This window comes from Heteronotia binoei, chromosome 1 (genome assembly GCF_032191835.1).
Source record: "Heteronotia binoei isolate CCM8104 ecotype False Entrance Well chromosome 1, APGP_CSIRO_Hbin_v1, whole genome shotgun sequence".
Lineage (NCBI taxonomy): Eukaryota > Metazoa > Chordata > Lepidosauria > Squamata > Gekkonidae > Heteronotia > Heteronotia binoei.
In genome coordinates, this window is record NC_083223.1 from 239188861 (window position 1) to 239206766 (window position 17906).

At 41.1% G+C, this 17906-nt stretch overlaps 1 protein-coding gene across 4 annotated transcripts in view; it reads right to left on the reverse strand.

The window, feature by feature from the left end:
* The window catches only part of XPO1 (exportin 1), a 54927-nt gene that overhangs the window by 16453 nt on the left and 20568 nt on the right, over positions 1-17906 (reverse strand). For all 4 annotated transcript variants that reach the window (XM_060249813.1, XM_060249792.1, XM_060249802.1 and 1 more), the window contains 8 exons: positions 9927-9988; positions 9796-9840; positions 9365-9546; positions 8770-8818; positions 8570-8689; positions 8355-8483; positions 7447-7605; positions 628-825 (listed from right to left, as the gene is read on the reverse strand). In XM_060249813.1, the coding sequence (XP_060105796.1) occupies positions 628-825; positions 7447-7605; positions 8355-8483; positions 8570-8689; positions 8770-8818; positions 9365-9546; positions 9796-9840; positions 9927-9988 (944 nt within the window). The remainder of the gene's footprint in view (positions 1-627; positions 826-7446; positions 7606-8354; positions 8484-8569; positions 8690-8769; positions 8819-9364; positions 9547-9795; positions 9841-9926; positions 9989-17906) is intronic.

The following is a 17906-nucleotide window of genomic DNA, read 5'->3' on the forward strand; positions in this document are numbered from 1 at the left end:
TGGCATTTTCAAGCAAGACATTTCTAAATCTTTATACGGCTATTTACAACAAAGCTAGGCTTTTCATAACCTAAAACAGGGAAATATGCATGTGAAATCACTAAAATGTGAATTTTTATGTGAAGAAACACAGAACATACAAACAAAGCTCCTTTTTCTATGTGCAGTTTTTAAATAAAGGTATGAAAAAACCTTCACTGACTACAGCAAGTTACTGGAGTGAATTTCTAAACCATTGTTAATGGATTTTATTGTGAGTAATACGATCAACATTGTGATCAGAGTTAATCTTCTTCCAAGAGAAATGAGAAAAGCTACACCCACTACCACCTCCTCCTATAAGTGAAAGACACTCAGACTCACATTAGGATTCCACCATTTCCTATATCATACCAGAACGCCCCCCCCCCCCCCCCAAGGTGGCTTTTCAGGAAGGAGGCACAAAACATCAGTTTTGTAAGTGCAGTTCTCTACATGTTTCTCTGGATACCATTCATTACTTGAAACAACCAACTTCTATAAATTACCAGAATTCTTTGGATTTTTGACACTGCTCTTGAAGGGAGGAAACCCGTGGGTCTTGAACACAGATAAAAAGACTATATACAAATCAGAAGATTTCCTAACCTTGGATAGGACAGGTAGGTAAAGTTGTCTTCTGGGAGGAACATCAAAATGCTGAGTCCCCGAAAGTAAAGGAGAAGCAGATGTTGAAAATGGACTCTCTCGATATAGTTCAGCAGCCAGGTGATTCCAGTACTCCAAGCAAATCTTGAAGATTTCAGTTTCCTCAACTTCAGAAACCAGAAGCATGTAATGAAGAGCCTATAGTAAATTTATATAAAAGTTTGATTACTGAATCAACATTTGGAAAGGTCAGTAACCCTTTTTTTTTCTTTAAACATCTAAAAGCATCTAAAGAAACAACTTTATCAGGCTTTTGTGAGACTGCTCTAACAATGTATTTATGACTACCTTCTTCCTCCAAGGAAATGTGAATTGATGCCCCAGGAACAAACAATAATATGTTGTCAGCATTTTGTAAACACTATTGGCTGACAGCAACAAATAAAAGAGAAACAAGGAGATCATGTGCACACATCAGGGATGCTTTTATTATTTCAAAGGACAAAGAGTTCCCTAGTCAGTTATTGTGGCTCATCTGTGTTTATAGGTCTCATGTAGATCAACTGGTTCTCAAGTGGCTCCTGCACAGGGATGGAAACCATTTACAATCACTTCAGAGATCATAAAGAACTGACCAACTCACCAATTTGACAGGTGACCCTGCATCTGAGATAGATTTCAGGTCTACCCAAGAACACAAAAGAAGCCCTGTTGGACCAGGCCAATGGCCCATCCAGTCCAACACTCTGTGTCACATAGTGGCCAAAACTCAGGTGCCATCGGAAGGTCCACCGGGGGGAAGAACTCCAGAAGCTCTCCCACTATTGCCCCCCAACACCAAAAATACAGAGCATGACTACCTCAAACATAGTGTTCCATCTATGCCATGTTGCTAATAGCCACTGATGGACCTTGCTCCATATGTTTATCCAATCCCCTCTTGAAGCTGTGTGCTTAACAGTTGCCACCATGTCTTGCAGCAGTGAATTCTACAGGTTAATTACTCTTTGGGTGAAGAACAACTTCCTTTAATCTGTTCTAAGCCTACCATTGATTAATTTCATTAAGTGACTATGAGTTCTTGTACTGTGAGAAAGAGGGGGGATACTTTGTTGAAGGCTGGAATTCATTGGTTGTTGTAGATTTTTTGGGCTGTGTGGCCGTGATCTTGGCATTGTGAGACCTGATGTTTCACCATCCTCAGCGGTGTAACTCAGAAAACTGGAATTCTCTCTGGGTCAAACTGAGAAGAAGTTGGTAGGCAGGTAATTTATATCTACTCAGGCAGGTGGGGTAGGGCCAAGTCATTATCTTGTGGGAGCTTCCTGGGATGTGACATGCTAACGGAGCTTACCTGAGAGGGTTCTTTTGTTTATGTATTGGCTACTGAAATTCTAATCTTATCTGTAATGCTGTTGTTAGCTGTAGGGCATGTTGTGTTTTTCAGGACTGGAAGCCGTGCTCTATTTTTAAACTTTTTTTCTTCCTGTTGAAATTGTGTTTGTGTTAATGGATTTCAATGGCTTCTCTGTGTAATCTAACATGGTAATTGGATGTGTTGTCTAGCATTACACTGCCTTGGAATAAGATACTGTGTCCTGTTTGAGTTAGGCTATGTTCAGCCACTGCTGATTTTTCAGGTTGGCCAAGTCTGCAGTGTCTTTCATGTTCTTTTATTTCTCTCTGGATGCCAAGTTGTGTGGTCCCAATGTAAACTTGTCCACAACTGCAGGGTATGTGGTATACCCCTGCAGAAGTGAGGGGGTCTCCTCTGTCTTTTGCAGATTGTAGCATCTGATGTATTTTTCTGGTGGGTCTGAACACTGTAGGTTATGTTTCTTCATAAGTTTTCCCATCTGATCAGTGATTCCTTTGATATATGGCAAAACACATTTTTTGTGGGAGACTGTTCTTCTTCAGTTGTTTGTTTAATCCTTGGTTTTATTGCTCTTATGATTTCATTTTTAAAGTAGCCATTTGCTTGAAGTGTGCGGTTTAGATGATTTAGTTAATTGTTGAGAAAATGTGGTTCACATATCCTCCTTGCATGATCTACTAATGTTTTGATTATGCCACTTTTTTGTCAAGGGTGCTGATTGGAGTTCTTGAGTAAACAGCAATCTGTGTAAATTTGTTTTCTGTAGACCTTGTGACCAAGTTGAAGGTTAGCTTTGTGTATGACCATGATATCTAGGAATGGGTGTTTGCCCTCAATTTCTTTTTCCATGGTGAATTGTATGTTTGGATGGATATTATTGAGGTGTCTAAAAACTCCGTCAATTCTACCTTACCATGGCTCCAAATAATAAACGTATTGTCTAAAGAACAGTGTCCCACAAAAAAAGGTGGTTTTGCCATATATCAAAGGAATCACTGATCAGATGGGAAAATTTATGAAGAAAACATAACCTACAGTGTTCAGACCCACCAGAAAAATACATCAGATGCTACAATCTGCAAAAGACAGAAGAGACCCCCATCACTTCTGCAGGAGTATACCGCATACCCTGCAGTATATCGGGACCACACAACGTAGCATCCAGATAGGAATAAAAGAACATGAAAGACACTGCAGACTTGGCCAACCTGAAAAATCAGCAATGACTGAAATAGCCTAACTCAAACAGGACACAGTATCTTATTCCAAGACACTGTAATGCTGGACAACACATCCAATTACCATGTTAGATTACACAGAGAAGCAACTGAAAATCAGAAACATAAACACAATTTCAACAGGAAGAAAGTTTAAAAATGAATAGGGCATGGCTTCCAGTCATGAAAAACACAATATGCCCTACAGCTTACAACAGCACTACAGATAAGATTAGAATTTCAGTAGCCAATACATATACAAAAGAACCTCCTCAGGTAAACTCCTCCATTAGCATGTCACATCCCAGGAAGCTCCCACAAGATAATGACTCAGCCTACCCCACCTGCCGAAGTAGATATAAATTACCTGCCTACCATCTTCTTCTCAATTTGACCCAGAGATAATTCCAGTTTTCTGAGTTATACTGCTGAGGATGCCAGTCACTAGTGAAACATCAGGCCTCACAATGCCAAGACCACGGCCATGCAGCCTGGAAAATCTACAACCACCAAAGGCGGGATACTTCTTTCTCTACCTTTTCTATCCCATGCATAATTTTGAAAACCTCTATCATGTCACGCCTCAATCATTGTTTCTTCAAGCTCAAAAGCCCTAACCTCTTTAACCTTTTTTCATAGGGAAAGTGTTCCACCCCTTTAATCATTTTAATTGCTCTTTTCTGCACTTTTGTGTGTGTGTGTGTGTGTGTGTGTGTGTGTGTGTGCGGAGAGAGAGATGATAGAAGACAGATTGAAGACAGATAGGTAGATGATAGCTAGCTAGCTAGATGATGATAGTAGACAGTTTTGTACCAAAAACCCAGCAGGAACTTATTTGCATATTGTGCATGTGTGAACATGCCTGGAAGTCATGGCTTCTAGTGGGGCTGGGAGGCAAGCATGTTCAGAGAAGTGGCTTCCTGCCTGCCTCTGCATCTCACCCCTAAAATCCATAGCTTTCAAATAAGTTAGTAGCGCAAAACCAGTCAGGGAGGCAGTGGGGCATCTTTTATAATTTTATGAGAAGACTAAATAAAATCAAATGTAGTCTGCTCATAAAATCAATCTAAACCTCCCTGCTTATGTTTTATATAATATATATTTCAGATTTTTCTGCAAATCTGGAGAGTCCCAAGTTTGCAGAAAAATCTGTTTAATGTCTGTGTGGCCATGATCTGTACTTTTAGGTATCTGCAGATGAGACTCGCAAGTTGCTAATAGTATATAAACAAATGGGCACCTGCAAGAAACTTGCAGGGAGGGGGTATTCTCACACCTTTGCTTCTTTCCCCCTCGGCCTTCTTCCCCTTTCTTTCTCTCCCCAAACCGATACTCCCTTCCTTCTCTTTCTCTCCCCACAAGCCAATCTCCCTTTCTTTCTCTTCTCCCCATTCCCACAAAGCCAATGCCCCTTCTTTCTTTTTCTCTCTCCCCCCAGCCAATTTCCTCTTCTTTGTATTTCTACCCCCCCCCTGCAGCCAATCCTTTTTTCTCTATCCTTCAAGTCAATTTCTCCTACCTTCTCTTTCTGACTCCCCCAGCCAGTATCTCTGAAAGACAGTCTTTCCTTTCTCTCCACAAGGCAATCCCCTTTTGTTCCCTCTCCCCCAGCCAGTGCCCCCGTATTTTTCTTCTCTCTCTCCGCCAAACTTCCTTCTTTCTATCTCCCTCCAAGCCAATCTTTTCTACTTTCTCTCTGTTCACCCCAAGTCAATCTTTCTTTGTGTGTGTGTGTGTGTGTATAAATAAATAAAAAATAAAATATTCCCATATAGTGAAGGTGAAACGGAGCACCCTGATTGGTTGGGGACTGTACTGCATTAACCATTGGCTCATAAACCCTCAGTCACCATATCTGGTTTCCCATTGACTGACTCCCATGCCCCTGCTTATTGCAGGCCAGGAACAGTGAACAAACCACCAAAACCTCAGAGACAGACATCTCTGATGCTTCTCGGTATTTTCTCTGTCAATTGGCATCAGAAAGGCCTGCAGTTCTGCTGTGCCATTACAAAAGGCACTACAGCTGCCACTAGGAACAGACCTCTGCCGCCCCACAAACAGACCATACAGATGGCCTCCCAGCACATGAAACCTCTGAAGGCTGACAAAATAGCCAGGGAGCTGCCCCCACCACCATAATGCGACTAGGCAGCAAGGCCTGGCACTGCCGGGAGTGTTTCTTAAGAGGGCATGGCTGCCCCACCTTTTCTGTCTTTCCTGCCTCTCTTGCCACTCCTTCAGCCTTGCCCCCGGATGGTTGGCTGAGGAGATAGGGTTGCCAACTCTAGGTTGGGAAATTCCTGGAGATTTAAGGGGTGGAGCCTGGAGAGGGTGGGGTTTGAGGAGGGGTGGGACCTCAGACAGGTATACAATGCCACAGACTTCAAACCAACAATTTTCTCCTGGGGAACCACTGTCGCCAAACACCAGGTGAGGGCTGGAGATCACTCAGAGTTACAACCAGGGCTTTTTTGTAGTAGCAACTCCATTGCATATTCAGCCACACCCCCCCACAACGTAGTCAATCTTCCAAGAGCTTACAGTTGGCCCTGTTCTAAGAGCCCTGTAAACTTTTGGAGGCTTGGCTACATCAGGGGGTATGTGGCCTACAAAAAAACCCTGGTTACAACTAATCTCCAGATGGCAGAGATCACTTCCCCTGGAGAAAATGGCTGCTTTGCAGGGTGGACTCTGTGTCGTCATATCCAGCTGAGGTCACTTCCTTCCTGCTTTGGTCTCCACTGTGGAGAAAAACTGTCCTTTTCCTAGGTAGAGACTGAACGGAGAGGGGAGGAGATGGAAAACTGATCAATTCCCCTACAAAAAAAAACCACCTTGAGGCACACACTCTACAGTATACCATAATACAAACAAGCCAGGCAAAACACCCCAGATCATGCCACAAGCTCATGCTGATGCTAAACACCACAAGACTGAATATGACAGGAAAAGGTAGCAAAAATGCACTCCAAACAAAAGGAAAGCTGAGTTTCAACATCTGTGTAACTGTCATGCCCACCCCCCTCCCAATAATTATTCTTCCTTATCTCCATTCTGGGCCTCTTTCAGGGTCTCTGAGCCACCACAGACATGGGGACACACACATGGGGGGGGGGGGGGCGGCGGCGGAGGAAGCACGTTTCAGATGCTGGGTGGGTGGGAAGACAGCAAGGGTGTGGGTGACTGAATGTCACAGTGGTGGTGGGGGGGTAGTGATGCACCAAGGGTGGAGGGGTAAGTTGAGAGGAAGAGATGATATTAGGATGGGAAATGGGAAGAATGGAAGTCAGAAAAGGGTGGGGGGGATACTCACCCAGAGCCTCTTTCTAGAGCCCATTGTATTTCTCTCCACAATGGGCCTTATTCCTAGCCACCTCATATTTTCCTTTCTTTCCCCCAATCAATCTTCTTTCTCTCCCACCAAACCAACATTGTTGTGTCGGAGCTGGTCCTGGCATCCCCTGCCACCATACATGGGCCCAGAGTGGCTTCACATGAGCAGAAACCAGGCCCTCAAATGTAAGTTGTATTTTCTATATATGCGTGGACTGTGCTTTTTATTTGGGGGCAGAAATTTAAACTCCTCCAAAGTTTAAAAAAAAAACTTTTCAGATTATTCTGCAGACCCGTGGAGTCCCAAGTGTTCAGGGAAAGTGTGCCCTCAGTTTAAGGAAATAAGTATCCGCAGGCAGAGGGGATTGTTGGGAATTAGATATATAGATATAAAATAGGCAAATGGTGCGCAGGCTGCTAATAGGTGAGTAATGAACAGTACTATTTTACACCTTTGAATCTGATATTCATCCCACATGGCACTTCAGGGTTGTGTTGCATTGCTTATTTATTTACTTCATTTATACTCTTGCCTTTCACCCCAATGGAGACTCAAAGCAATTCACATTGTTCTTTCCATCCATTTTATCATCACAACAACCTTGTGAGCTAGATTAGGCTGAGAGTGTCGCCCAGAAGCTGCAATTGAAAAGTGTGGATTGAAACGAGGGACTCTCAGATCCTAGTTTGACACTCTAACCATTACATCACACTGACTCATAACATATTATAAACCCACGTGTTTTGTGTGGGACACATGCTTTGATATGTTTCATTAATGCCACAAGATTATTAATAGTGATTTTAGCATGTCATCAGAAGTATTAACTGCAAACAAGATTTGACTTCCAAGCACGTGGCGCAGACGGAACACTCCAAAATACTTACTTCCATCAATGTCTCTCTCAGATTTAAACGTTTTTCTATAAGCTGACCGTGCTCTTTTAGAAAGGTACAGAGAAACAAGCTGAGATTCTGAATGAAGTTCTGTTCATCATCTTTCCCATTAGAGTACGCAAGTCGAATGTTGGTATTCAAAGGAAGCATCTAGAAAAGAGCGTAAGACCCATTAAAATCCAGAACATGAAACTTTGTTAACTACTGCATTTTTAAAATGATTGTTTCACATATTTCCTATTATGAACCACAAACTAAAAAAAACCATTTAATAAAATATGTTCTATGTTCCTTCCTTCTGGAGATCAAGTTAGCTTACTACTGAAAATGCTTATCTATACACAGGACAAAAGCTGTCCATTTAGGTGCAGTATGGACAAATAAAAAAAAATTCCTCTTGTCGGAACACCAGTTTTACAACTAATCCATGTAAACAGTACAGAAGAAAAGCAATGCTCACCCTCCCCAACATTAAAATTGTTCATATAATAATATATAAAGATATTTCTTCAGGCAGTTGCTTTCAAATCAAGTTTTACCTTACCAAAGTTTGCTTTTCTTAAAATTGGAGAAAAACAATAGTTCCACAGAAATAAATGGACTTAAACTCTAAGTCTTATTTATTTTTGCAGAACTTAGGTTACTATACATAGCATGCATGCTTAAATACCTGACATGCAGCAAACATGAGGAATGAATACCAATCTTCAAAAAATTGAACTCTAAATGACAAGCTATTGCCTGAATCTGAACATATGAGAACCAGTAAAACATGGAATTAGAAAAAGTGAACAGCCTGCTCACTCAATGGGATACAACAAAAAATTGTAAGTGACTGAAACTGAACAGTATTAAGCTAGTGAACATGATGATTCTGTATTGCACAAGTTCAGAGTTACCTGTTTCAATTGCATCATGGTCAAGGTAAAGAGTGTGATGAATTGTTCCTCATACTGGCTTACACTGACACCAGCAATTTCTGTGAGGCACTTCAAAGAGACATTTCGAAACATAGGGACATTTAAGAACTGTAACAAAAATGTATAAACAGGTTAGCTGCAATAAAATCCCCTTGTTAGTTACAGAAGATCTTCAATTTAGAGCAAATACTTACTTTGTATATTAGTGTGCTGATCAGCTTGGTCTCAAAAATGTAACCAAGTGGAATCCAGTTAAGGAATCGTAGCAAAGTTTCCAAAGTCGCATGAACAAGGGGAGCATTTTGTGAATTTTCCTGTTAATAAAGCAGCATATAAGCAAACCTGTATTTTATATGCCAAAAACTTCACAAAGGTTTTCATGCATCAGACTTACCATCACAAACTGACATAGCTGAAATATCTGCGAGAATTCATTGCACATGCTGTAAGAAACAAGAAGAGAAAATTAGCCTTTATGGTTAGCCATACTGGAGCCAGTTTGGTGTAGTGATCAAATGCGTGGACTCTTAGCTGAGAAAACCAGGTATGATTCCCCACTCCTCCACTTGAAGCTTCTGGAATGGCCTTGGGTCAGCCATAGCTCTCGTAGGAGCTGCCTCACCTCACAGGGTGTCTGTTATTGGGGGGGGGGGGGGGTTGGGAAGGTAAAGGAGATTGTGACCACTTCAAGATTCTGAGATTTAGAGTATATGGCAGGATATCAATTCAATATCATCATCATCATAATGACATTCTTCTTTAGGTTCTCCACAGCAGTTAAGACCACCACTATCCAGTTCAAAAACCATGTGTTCTTTTACAAACAGAACTTTCAAACAGTTCAATTTCTTTATCAATAAGATAAAATACAAACTACTTAGAGTCAGTGTATGAACCAAATAAGAGCGACAGTTGATATAAAAATATGCACAACAGAAGACCAACAATTCAAACTCAAAAGGCAGTATACAGTGTAAACAATGACTTGCCTGTCTTTCAAATGTTTGGCTTTCACTTGTGTTATCTGTCCACTGGAAAAGTCAAAAACCTCTTCGCTTAGCAGTTTTAAGATTACCATATTGTTCTGGCAAAGGCTCTCACTTGTCCTGCTGGCCCCCACGATATCACTGATGAATGTTGGCCAATGTTTTGGCCATTCTTGTTTTAGTATCTGAAGAGAAGAACATGTCATGAGATAATAGCAGCTCTCTCTTTCCACTCAACTTATTATTTATTTATTAAATTCTATTTCTGAGCCACCCTTCCCTGGAGCAGGGCTCAGAGCAGTGTACAACACAAAGACAGATACAATAAATAATAGAAATCAAATCAACATTAAAAATCCTTTAAAACAACAGCTATAAACCTGTACAATGAACTTCTGCTACAGCAGTATTTTAAGGCTACAACTGAACCTTACCTGAACAAGAATCATATTCAATTTCCCAATATATACTTTCTCTTTCTGGAGGAGGGAGAAAAAAATTGTTAGTTAAGTCTTCATCAAATTAGAAAGGAACCCACAAACAAATTTCCTGAAGATTCACTCACTTCCACACATGATGGGTCCGACGAAGTCTTGATAATTAAGCCAACAACATACTTTTTGATACCTACAAAATATAGATTACTCATTATGCAGAAGTCTACATATGTGCAAAAATAACACATTATAATATCCTGTTTTCTTAAGAATAAAGTTAAAGTAAACTAAGGTATTATTTACATATTAGGAGCTTGCAAAATGAGCTAAAGTACCTGGAAAATTAAAATGGAATCAGGTTAAATCAAAACCTGATATAGGGCATTTTCTAAATTTTAAAACTGTTTATTTTATTTCAAAGTTTCTATAAATATTCCATAAATAATTACATTGGGTAGCAGTGCAACATTACTGTACACACTACCTACTACAAAATGTACATAATACATAACGTTACAAGTTACAGCTCCTTCCCCCTTCTTATAAAGCATTAACCAATTGCTGGAATACTAATTTATATAACTATATGTACCTTCATTAATTAATGGTATTATAATAAAATCTGATGAAAGTTTGTGGATAGTTCATTCGAATCTTCTGTATATGCATCTATAACCAGACTTCCAATTTATTCTTATTTTTAAGAGTTATTTTTTAGTCTGTCGTGTTGGGTAGTCCAATTAGCAATTTTGTCTAATACATAGTACCCGCATATTTTTTGATACCACATACACTGATCTTTCCAATATAGCACAAGTGTGTTTAGCTGCTATCAGTAGTATAGATATGAGATCTTTAATAATGGTGGAAATCTTTACAATAGGCCACAAATTTAAAGGTATCAAGACTGGGTCTTTAGGTATATAATAAGGTGTGATTAGATGTAGGGCATTTTATTTACTTAATTTATACCCCTCCCTTCTCACCAATGAGGACCTAGAGCAGCTTACACCAGTTGTCTCTCCTCCATTTTTATCCTCACAACAACCTTATGAGTTAGGGTACACATAGATTATGTGACTGGTTCAACGTCACTCAGCAAACTTGCATGGCGGACTGGGAATCTGAACTTGGGTCTTCCAGATCCCAGCTACACAGTAGTGGTTTTCTGTAGTGATCAATATGGGTACACATACCAAGGGAAAAAAGTGTAGATAATTCTGGGGTCTTCCAGGTATTGAAATTTTTTTTAGCCAAGTGAAACAAGGAGGGAGAAGAGTGGAAGCATAAGCTTGAAGTTCACTCTGTTTTCATATTTGTGTGAACATTTTCTACCAACACTGGCACTAATTTAAAAGGACACTTTTCTATGTTCTTTCATAAGTACAGTATACTGAATCATTTTCAAAACTGCCCTCCTCAGCTCTGAACAGAATACTACAGAGTAAAAGGCACATGAACTGCACAACCAAATGGTTTATTTTGTTTAAAATACACATATCCTGCTTTTCATATTAAAATGTGCAAATACCCATTACTTCACGGCTGTATATCTATTTAGTTGTATCATGTTCTAATATGCACTGATGAGGAAATATCTACGAAGTTGAAACTTGATTTTATGTTTTTAAACTAGCGTACCCAGATCTTCCCATTAGAACTGAAATGTTGCTTTCACCATACAGGCAATATAACTTGGGAAGAATATCACTTACACCAACCCAGAAGGTGAGGAGCCTGGGTGTGACTCACTTTCCACGGAAGCCCAAGTTTACCATGGTTGCCAGATCTGCCTTTTTTTGCACCGTTGCAGATTAGGCAGTTGGTTCCAGACCTCCCCCCTCAGGACTTGGCTACAGTGACCCATGTAATGGTCACTTCAAGGCTTAATGACTGTAACTTGCTTTACATGGGCTTGCCCTTGAGATTGACCCAGGAACTCCAGTTAGTGCAGAACACGGTGGAAGAAAGATAAAAACCTATGAAGAAAGGTTAAAACGTTTGGGGCACTTTAGCCTGGAGAAACATCGACTGAGGGGTGACATGATAGAGGCTTAAAAGATTATGCATGGGATAGAGAAGGTAGAAAAGGTACTTTTCTCCCTTTCTCACAATACGAGAACTCGTAGCCATTCAATTAAATTGCTGAGCAGTCAGGTTAGAACTGATAAAAGGAAGTCCTTCTTCACTCAAAGAGTGATTAACACATGGAATTCACTGCCACAGGAGGTGGAGGTGGCTACAAGCATAGACAGCTTCAAAAGGGGATTGGATAAACATATGGAGCAGAGGTCCATCAGTGGCTGTATTAGCCCCAGTGTATTGTTGGAACTCTGTCTTGGGCAGTGATGCTCTGTATTCTTGGTGCTTGGGGGGCCACAGTGGAATGGCTACTAGTGTCCTGGCCTCACTGATGGCGTGCGGTTTTTTTGGCCACCGTGTGACACAGAGTGTTGGACTGGATGGGCCACTGGCTTGATCCAACATGGCTTCTCTTATGTTCTCATTGCTTGCGCAAGTGGACATATAGCTGGTATTGTACTGCTTGCACTACCAATTGATCAGTTTCAAGGTATTAGTATTAACCTTCAAAGCCTTGCACAGCCTGGGTCCAACATATCTGAGGGACTGCCTTTCCCCATACATGCCCTGAAGAGCCTTGCGTTCACTGGATCAGCATCTATTGATGATCCTCAGACCCAAGGATGTCTGTTTCACCACAGCCAGGGCTTTATCCACCTTGGCTCCAGCCTGGTGGAATCAGCTTCCACTGGAGATCAGGACCCTGAAGGACCTTTTATGGTTCTGCAGGGCTTGTAAGAGTGGTTCTGCCAGGCCTTCAGTTGAGGCAGTGGGCATCTACCTCAGTTGGCCTCCCTACTGTAGTTCCCACCCTGTTGGAGCATCCATCTGACTCCATCTATGGGGCTTAAAGAGGTCCTATGCAACTGTTGCTACCTGTTTTAGTCTTACATTTTAATTCTTATTAATTGTATATTTATAATTATTGTTTACTTCATTTGAATTTTATTGTGACAAATCACTGACTCAATTATCTCATTATGATCTGCCCTGAGCCCGCTTGCGGGGAAAGTGGCATAGAAATCTAAATAAGAAGGCCCACAAACACAAGGTAATACAGCTGTGCAAATAAGAAGCAATTAAAAGCACACATATAAAGCATGTTTTGCCTGTCACATAAGTTCTAGTTTACGACTATAAAAATATAATTTAATATATCGCTTGCATTATTCACCTCACTTAATGCATGCCAGTGCCTTTTTCAACCCACTCTACTATACCATTAAACTTTGAAGTTTTCCTTCTTTGGACCCTCTACACACCCTGCATGACTTTTACATAATAAAAGCTCCCTTCCATATTGGAGGTAATGCTATAAAGACATTTCTCCCACACCCATCAGAGTAAATTCTCCATCACTTCCTTCCTCCTCCAATTAAATATTTCCTTTATCACTCTCTATGAACCACCATATTTAGCCCACATGTATTCCTACTCTGCTTTCTCCATTCTTCCCTGTCCAGTATGCCCAGGATCTGTACCAATTTTCCTACTTTCCAATATTCACTCTCAACTCCCACAACAAGGTTGTTCCTGCCAGCCCCTCAAATCTGAAGTCTTTTTCACATGTAGCTTATAGAAGAGTTGGCTTTTATACCCCAACTCTCTCTACCCTAAAGAGTTTCAAAGCAGCTTATAATCACCTTCCCTCCCTCCCTCCACAACAGTCACCTTGTGAGGTAGGTGGGGTTGAAAAGAGTTCTGAGAATTGTGACTGGGCCAAGGTCACCCAGCAAACTTCATGTGGAAGAGCAGGGAAACAATTCTGGTTCTTCAGATTAGAGTCTGCTGTTCTTAACCACTACACCATGCTGGCTCTTCTACACAGCAAAACCCATCATCCAAATGAGCACATACAAAACTAGACTCTTGTTTACTTGCTGGACTTGGCGGTTATAAGGGTTATAAATCAATCCCTTAACCTGACACGTAAACTAGAGTCTAGCCTTGTATGTGCTCATTTGCAGGGTGGAATATTTGGTTCTACTATGTAGGTCAAACACTGTAGGTGCAGAGTTAGTCACTACTGTTCTTTCAAGCAGTCAAAAACAGCATTAAAACAAGAGATATAGCAAAAACCTATCATCCCACCCATAAGCAAAAACTTCCTGAATTAATATGAATTCACCATGGATTAAAGCTTTTATACAAAGAACACACTGTCACTACTATATTCTATATTGGTACCAATTAAACTATCATTACTTCCCTGAAACTACCTTGGGAATCACAGGATGGGAATATGCCATTCTTCCTCTCCTGCCACATTCTTCAATAAAGTACTGATGACAAATCTATGAAAAACTTAGGGTAAGGGAGGCTTAATATATGAAGTTGCCTCATATCAAGTCAGACCATTAGCTCATTTACCTCAGTATTAATTACTCCAGATGGCAGCAGCTCTCCTGGATCTTGGATATGCTACCTCAAGATGTTTTTAAATTGGAGACCCCAGCTTCAATTCCTGGCATTTTTTGCCAGCAACTGTTTTCATTTTATCTTTCCTTCTTGCAATAAAAGGCTATAGAAGAGAGATTACCTCTCCTTCAGTTGAAGGAGAAGGGTAGGTGCCCAACTTGGTGTGATCCTGGCCTCTCAGCTGGAAAGCTGAAATAAAATGTGTATATCCTTGTCTGACTGGAGAGAGGAGATCAGTATATCCCCCTTCCAACTGTCTAAGAGAGCCTTGGCTCCAGATGTTACAAGTGCCAATAAGCAGATATTCAAATGACCAGCTTCTGCTGCAGCATCTCAAGGGAGAATAGTGATTCAGATTTTATACCTTCTCTGCAAAAGAGAAGAACCTATGCATTAGTTAAGGATTAGAAGAATAGTTTAAGACTTCACACTAGCACTATGATCTTGCTCAAGTCTTAGAATATACATAAGCAGCAAACCCATGATTTGAACTAAATATAATGTACACTGCTTGGCATACATAACAAGCTTCTACTGCCCTACTCTACCGTAGTCTAACAAATCATGAGCGCACTTAAATTAGTATGTGCCATGTTCTAAACATGTTAAATGTTTAATTTTATAGTTACACTATATCCATTTAGGTAGCACAAGGAGTTTATTTGATAAATGTGTCTTGATTATGTCAAGCAATTACACATTTCTTTTAAAGAAATAACTAAAATTCATCAAGAAAGAAAAAAATAAAGTAGATAAAAATGCTGGTAACATGCTGGCTCAACAAAGCAAATTAAGTGACTGAGGGTAGCTTCTGAGTGCCCTAATTACTTCTTATATCTGAATTACACATGTCTTTTCAAGGGTGTAGTACAATTGCTTTTGTGCCCCACCCTTTTAGGGGCTTCATGTGGTTTATGAGGGGATATATTTGCAGTTTGAGTTCTCTTCCATTTTTTTTCTCACTCTACATTGAATCAATGCAACAATATACTTCTTGTTGCAACAGCTGAGTTGCATCTAATGGATACATTAACATTGTTTGAGGACTGTTAACATTTAGAGCTGCCCCAAATGACCTTTTTCTGATTCTTTGCTGACAAAAATCTCAGATTCATTCCTACTTGGATACCTGTTCAAAGGTAATTCCTGAATTGTTCCAGAAACTTTTGCTTGTCAGTTTTACTTTGATCATTTTCATCTTGTTCCTTTGCTGAAGCAGACAGGTTTTCTGAGGTTGTGAAAGCCATCATCTGCACATTTAACTACCTATCCACACCGCTTCTGGTTGGTTAAGGACAGTCAGAAGAACGTAAGAACTCCATTGGCTCAGATAAAGGAACCCCTTGCTGGTCCAGGACCATTTCCTACAAAGAAACCACTATACTTTGAAAAATGTTTCCCTTGAGAAAGATTTATTTAGTCATTTTTCGACAAGAGATACCCACCGAGGTGGTGGGAGAGCAATTTTCAGTGTTGCTTGACCATTGCGGGATAGATGGTGCTGTTGCGCAGAAGACAAGAAGTAAAACTCTGTGGAGCAGGGTGGGCATGTACTGGGGGTGTGTCTCCCATCAGAAACAGGACACAGTAGATCCTCAGCACAGCCATGCCAATGAATGAACTGGGTGAGACAAATGACCTTTACAAGGATAACTCTTCTCTAACAATGGAAAACAAATTCATAGCGCACACCTGGCAAATTACCAGCTCTGTTTAGAAGCAATCTGCAGATTTAAGGCATTAGTGACTACAAGTATAAATAATGGAGTAGCTGCCATTACAACCAGGGCACACAATTCTTATACCACTACATCAAATTGGACTGAATCATTCAATCACTTCAATGCAGTATTACCCACCATATGGGTGGCATGCTCAGAACAGCAATTCTGAAAAGAACCAGGGTGGGGCTGTGAAAAGAGGAGGCAGCTCTTTCTACATTAGCCAATGAGAGTAAAAACGATGCATTCCTCCAACTTAATTTTTAGGGTCTCAACTATACTACTGAATAGTTCATGGAAGTCTGAACTTAATTTGGTGTCCTTGGGAGTACTGAGTACTCCATCCCCACTACTTGAAACTGTACTTAGGGCAGTCTCGGAACGCCTCCAAGAGGGGACTGCATAAGTGCAACTTGCCCGCATCCCCAGTTCAGGCTTCTTGGGCAGACCCAGGCTGCAGGCAAGCTGTGCTGATGCCCTGACCAGCTGCTTTCACCTTCAAGACGAGAGCAGCAGGGGGGGGGGGGCGGGGGGCTGCAGTCTCCTCTGACCTAGGCTTCCCTTGTGAGGCAAGCTGGAATCAGAGAAGCTGTGTCAACCCCTGCCTGGCTGTTTTCACCTTCAAGGCAAGAGCAGCCAGGCGGGGGATGTCCTCCTCCAAGTTGGGCTTCCCTTGCGAGGGAATTGGGACTTGAAGGAGAACACATGCCAACATGCCGCCCCCACTGTTCTTAGCTTCCTGGGTCTGTGACCGGGGAAGCAAAAAGCAGCAGGGGGGGGAGGGGCGCTCAGCAGTGCCCTGTAGGTGGGGTGGGACCATAGGCGGCCGCCTACCTTGCCTATTCCCATGCACTGGCCATGGACATGTAGATTTGTTAGAAGGCTTTATATATGCAAAGTACAAGCAGGTTTGGTTTGCAGTGCCTTCTACATTAAAAATGTTCTATTAACATTAAAACCAAAGTTGTACCTTCTGACATTACAAGCACTTCTGAAAACAGATATTGTTGGTAACAATTTACAAAATTTGCACACTAATGAGATCAGGAACTTAAAAGACCTTCAGTCAGTTTGGTATAGTGGTTAAGTGGGAGACTCTTATCTGGGAGAACTGGGTTTGATTCCCCTCTCCTCCACATGCAACTGCTGGAGTGACTTCTGGTCAGTCATAATTCTGTCAGAGACTGTTCTGGAAAGAGCAGTTTCTGTCAGAGCTCTCAGCCCCACCTACCTCACAGGGTGGCTGTTGAGGGAAGGGAAAGGAGATTGTAAGCAGCACGGAGACTCCTTCGGGTAGTGAAAGGGGGGGGGGTATAAATCTAATGCTTAAAATGAGACTTAGTTCTCTTTCTGCTGCTATCTGATCCCAAAAAGATACAACAGTACATCCAATAAAAATGTTATACTATCTAAGAACATAAGAGAAGCCATGTTGGATCAGGCCAACGGCCCATCAAGTCCAACCCTCTGTGTCACACAGTGGCAAAAAATTTTATATACACTCATACACTGTGGCTAATAGCCACTGATGGACCTGTGCTCCATATTTTTATCTAAACCCTTCTTGAAGGTGGCTATACTTGTGGCCGCCACCACCTCCTGTGGCAGTGAATTCCACATGTTAATCACCCTTTGGGTGAAGAAGTACTTCCTTTTATCCGTTTTAACCTGTCTGCTCAGCAATTTCATCGAATGCCCACGAGTTCTTGTATTGTGAGAAAGGGAGAAAAGTACTTCTTTCTCTACTTTCTCCATCCCATGCATTATCTTGTAAACCTCTATCATGTCACCCCGCAGTCGACATGTGATAGGTACATCTACATTGTGATAGGTATGCTACAAAAACAGCCACTTGTTTAACACATCTCTGCTAACCATTTTAACCAA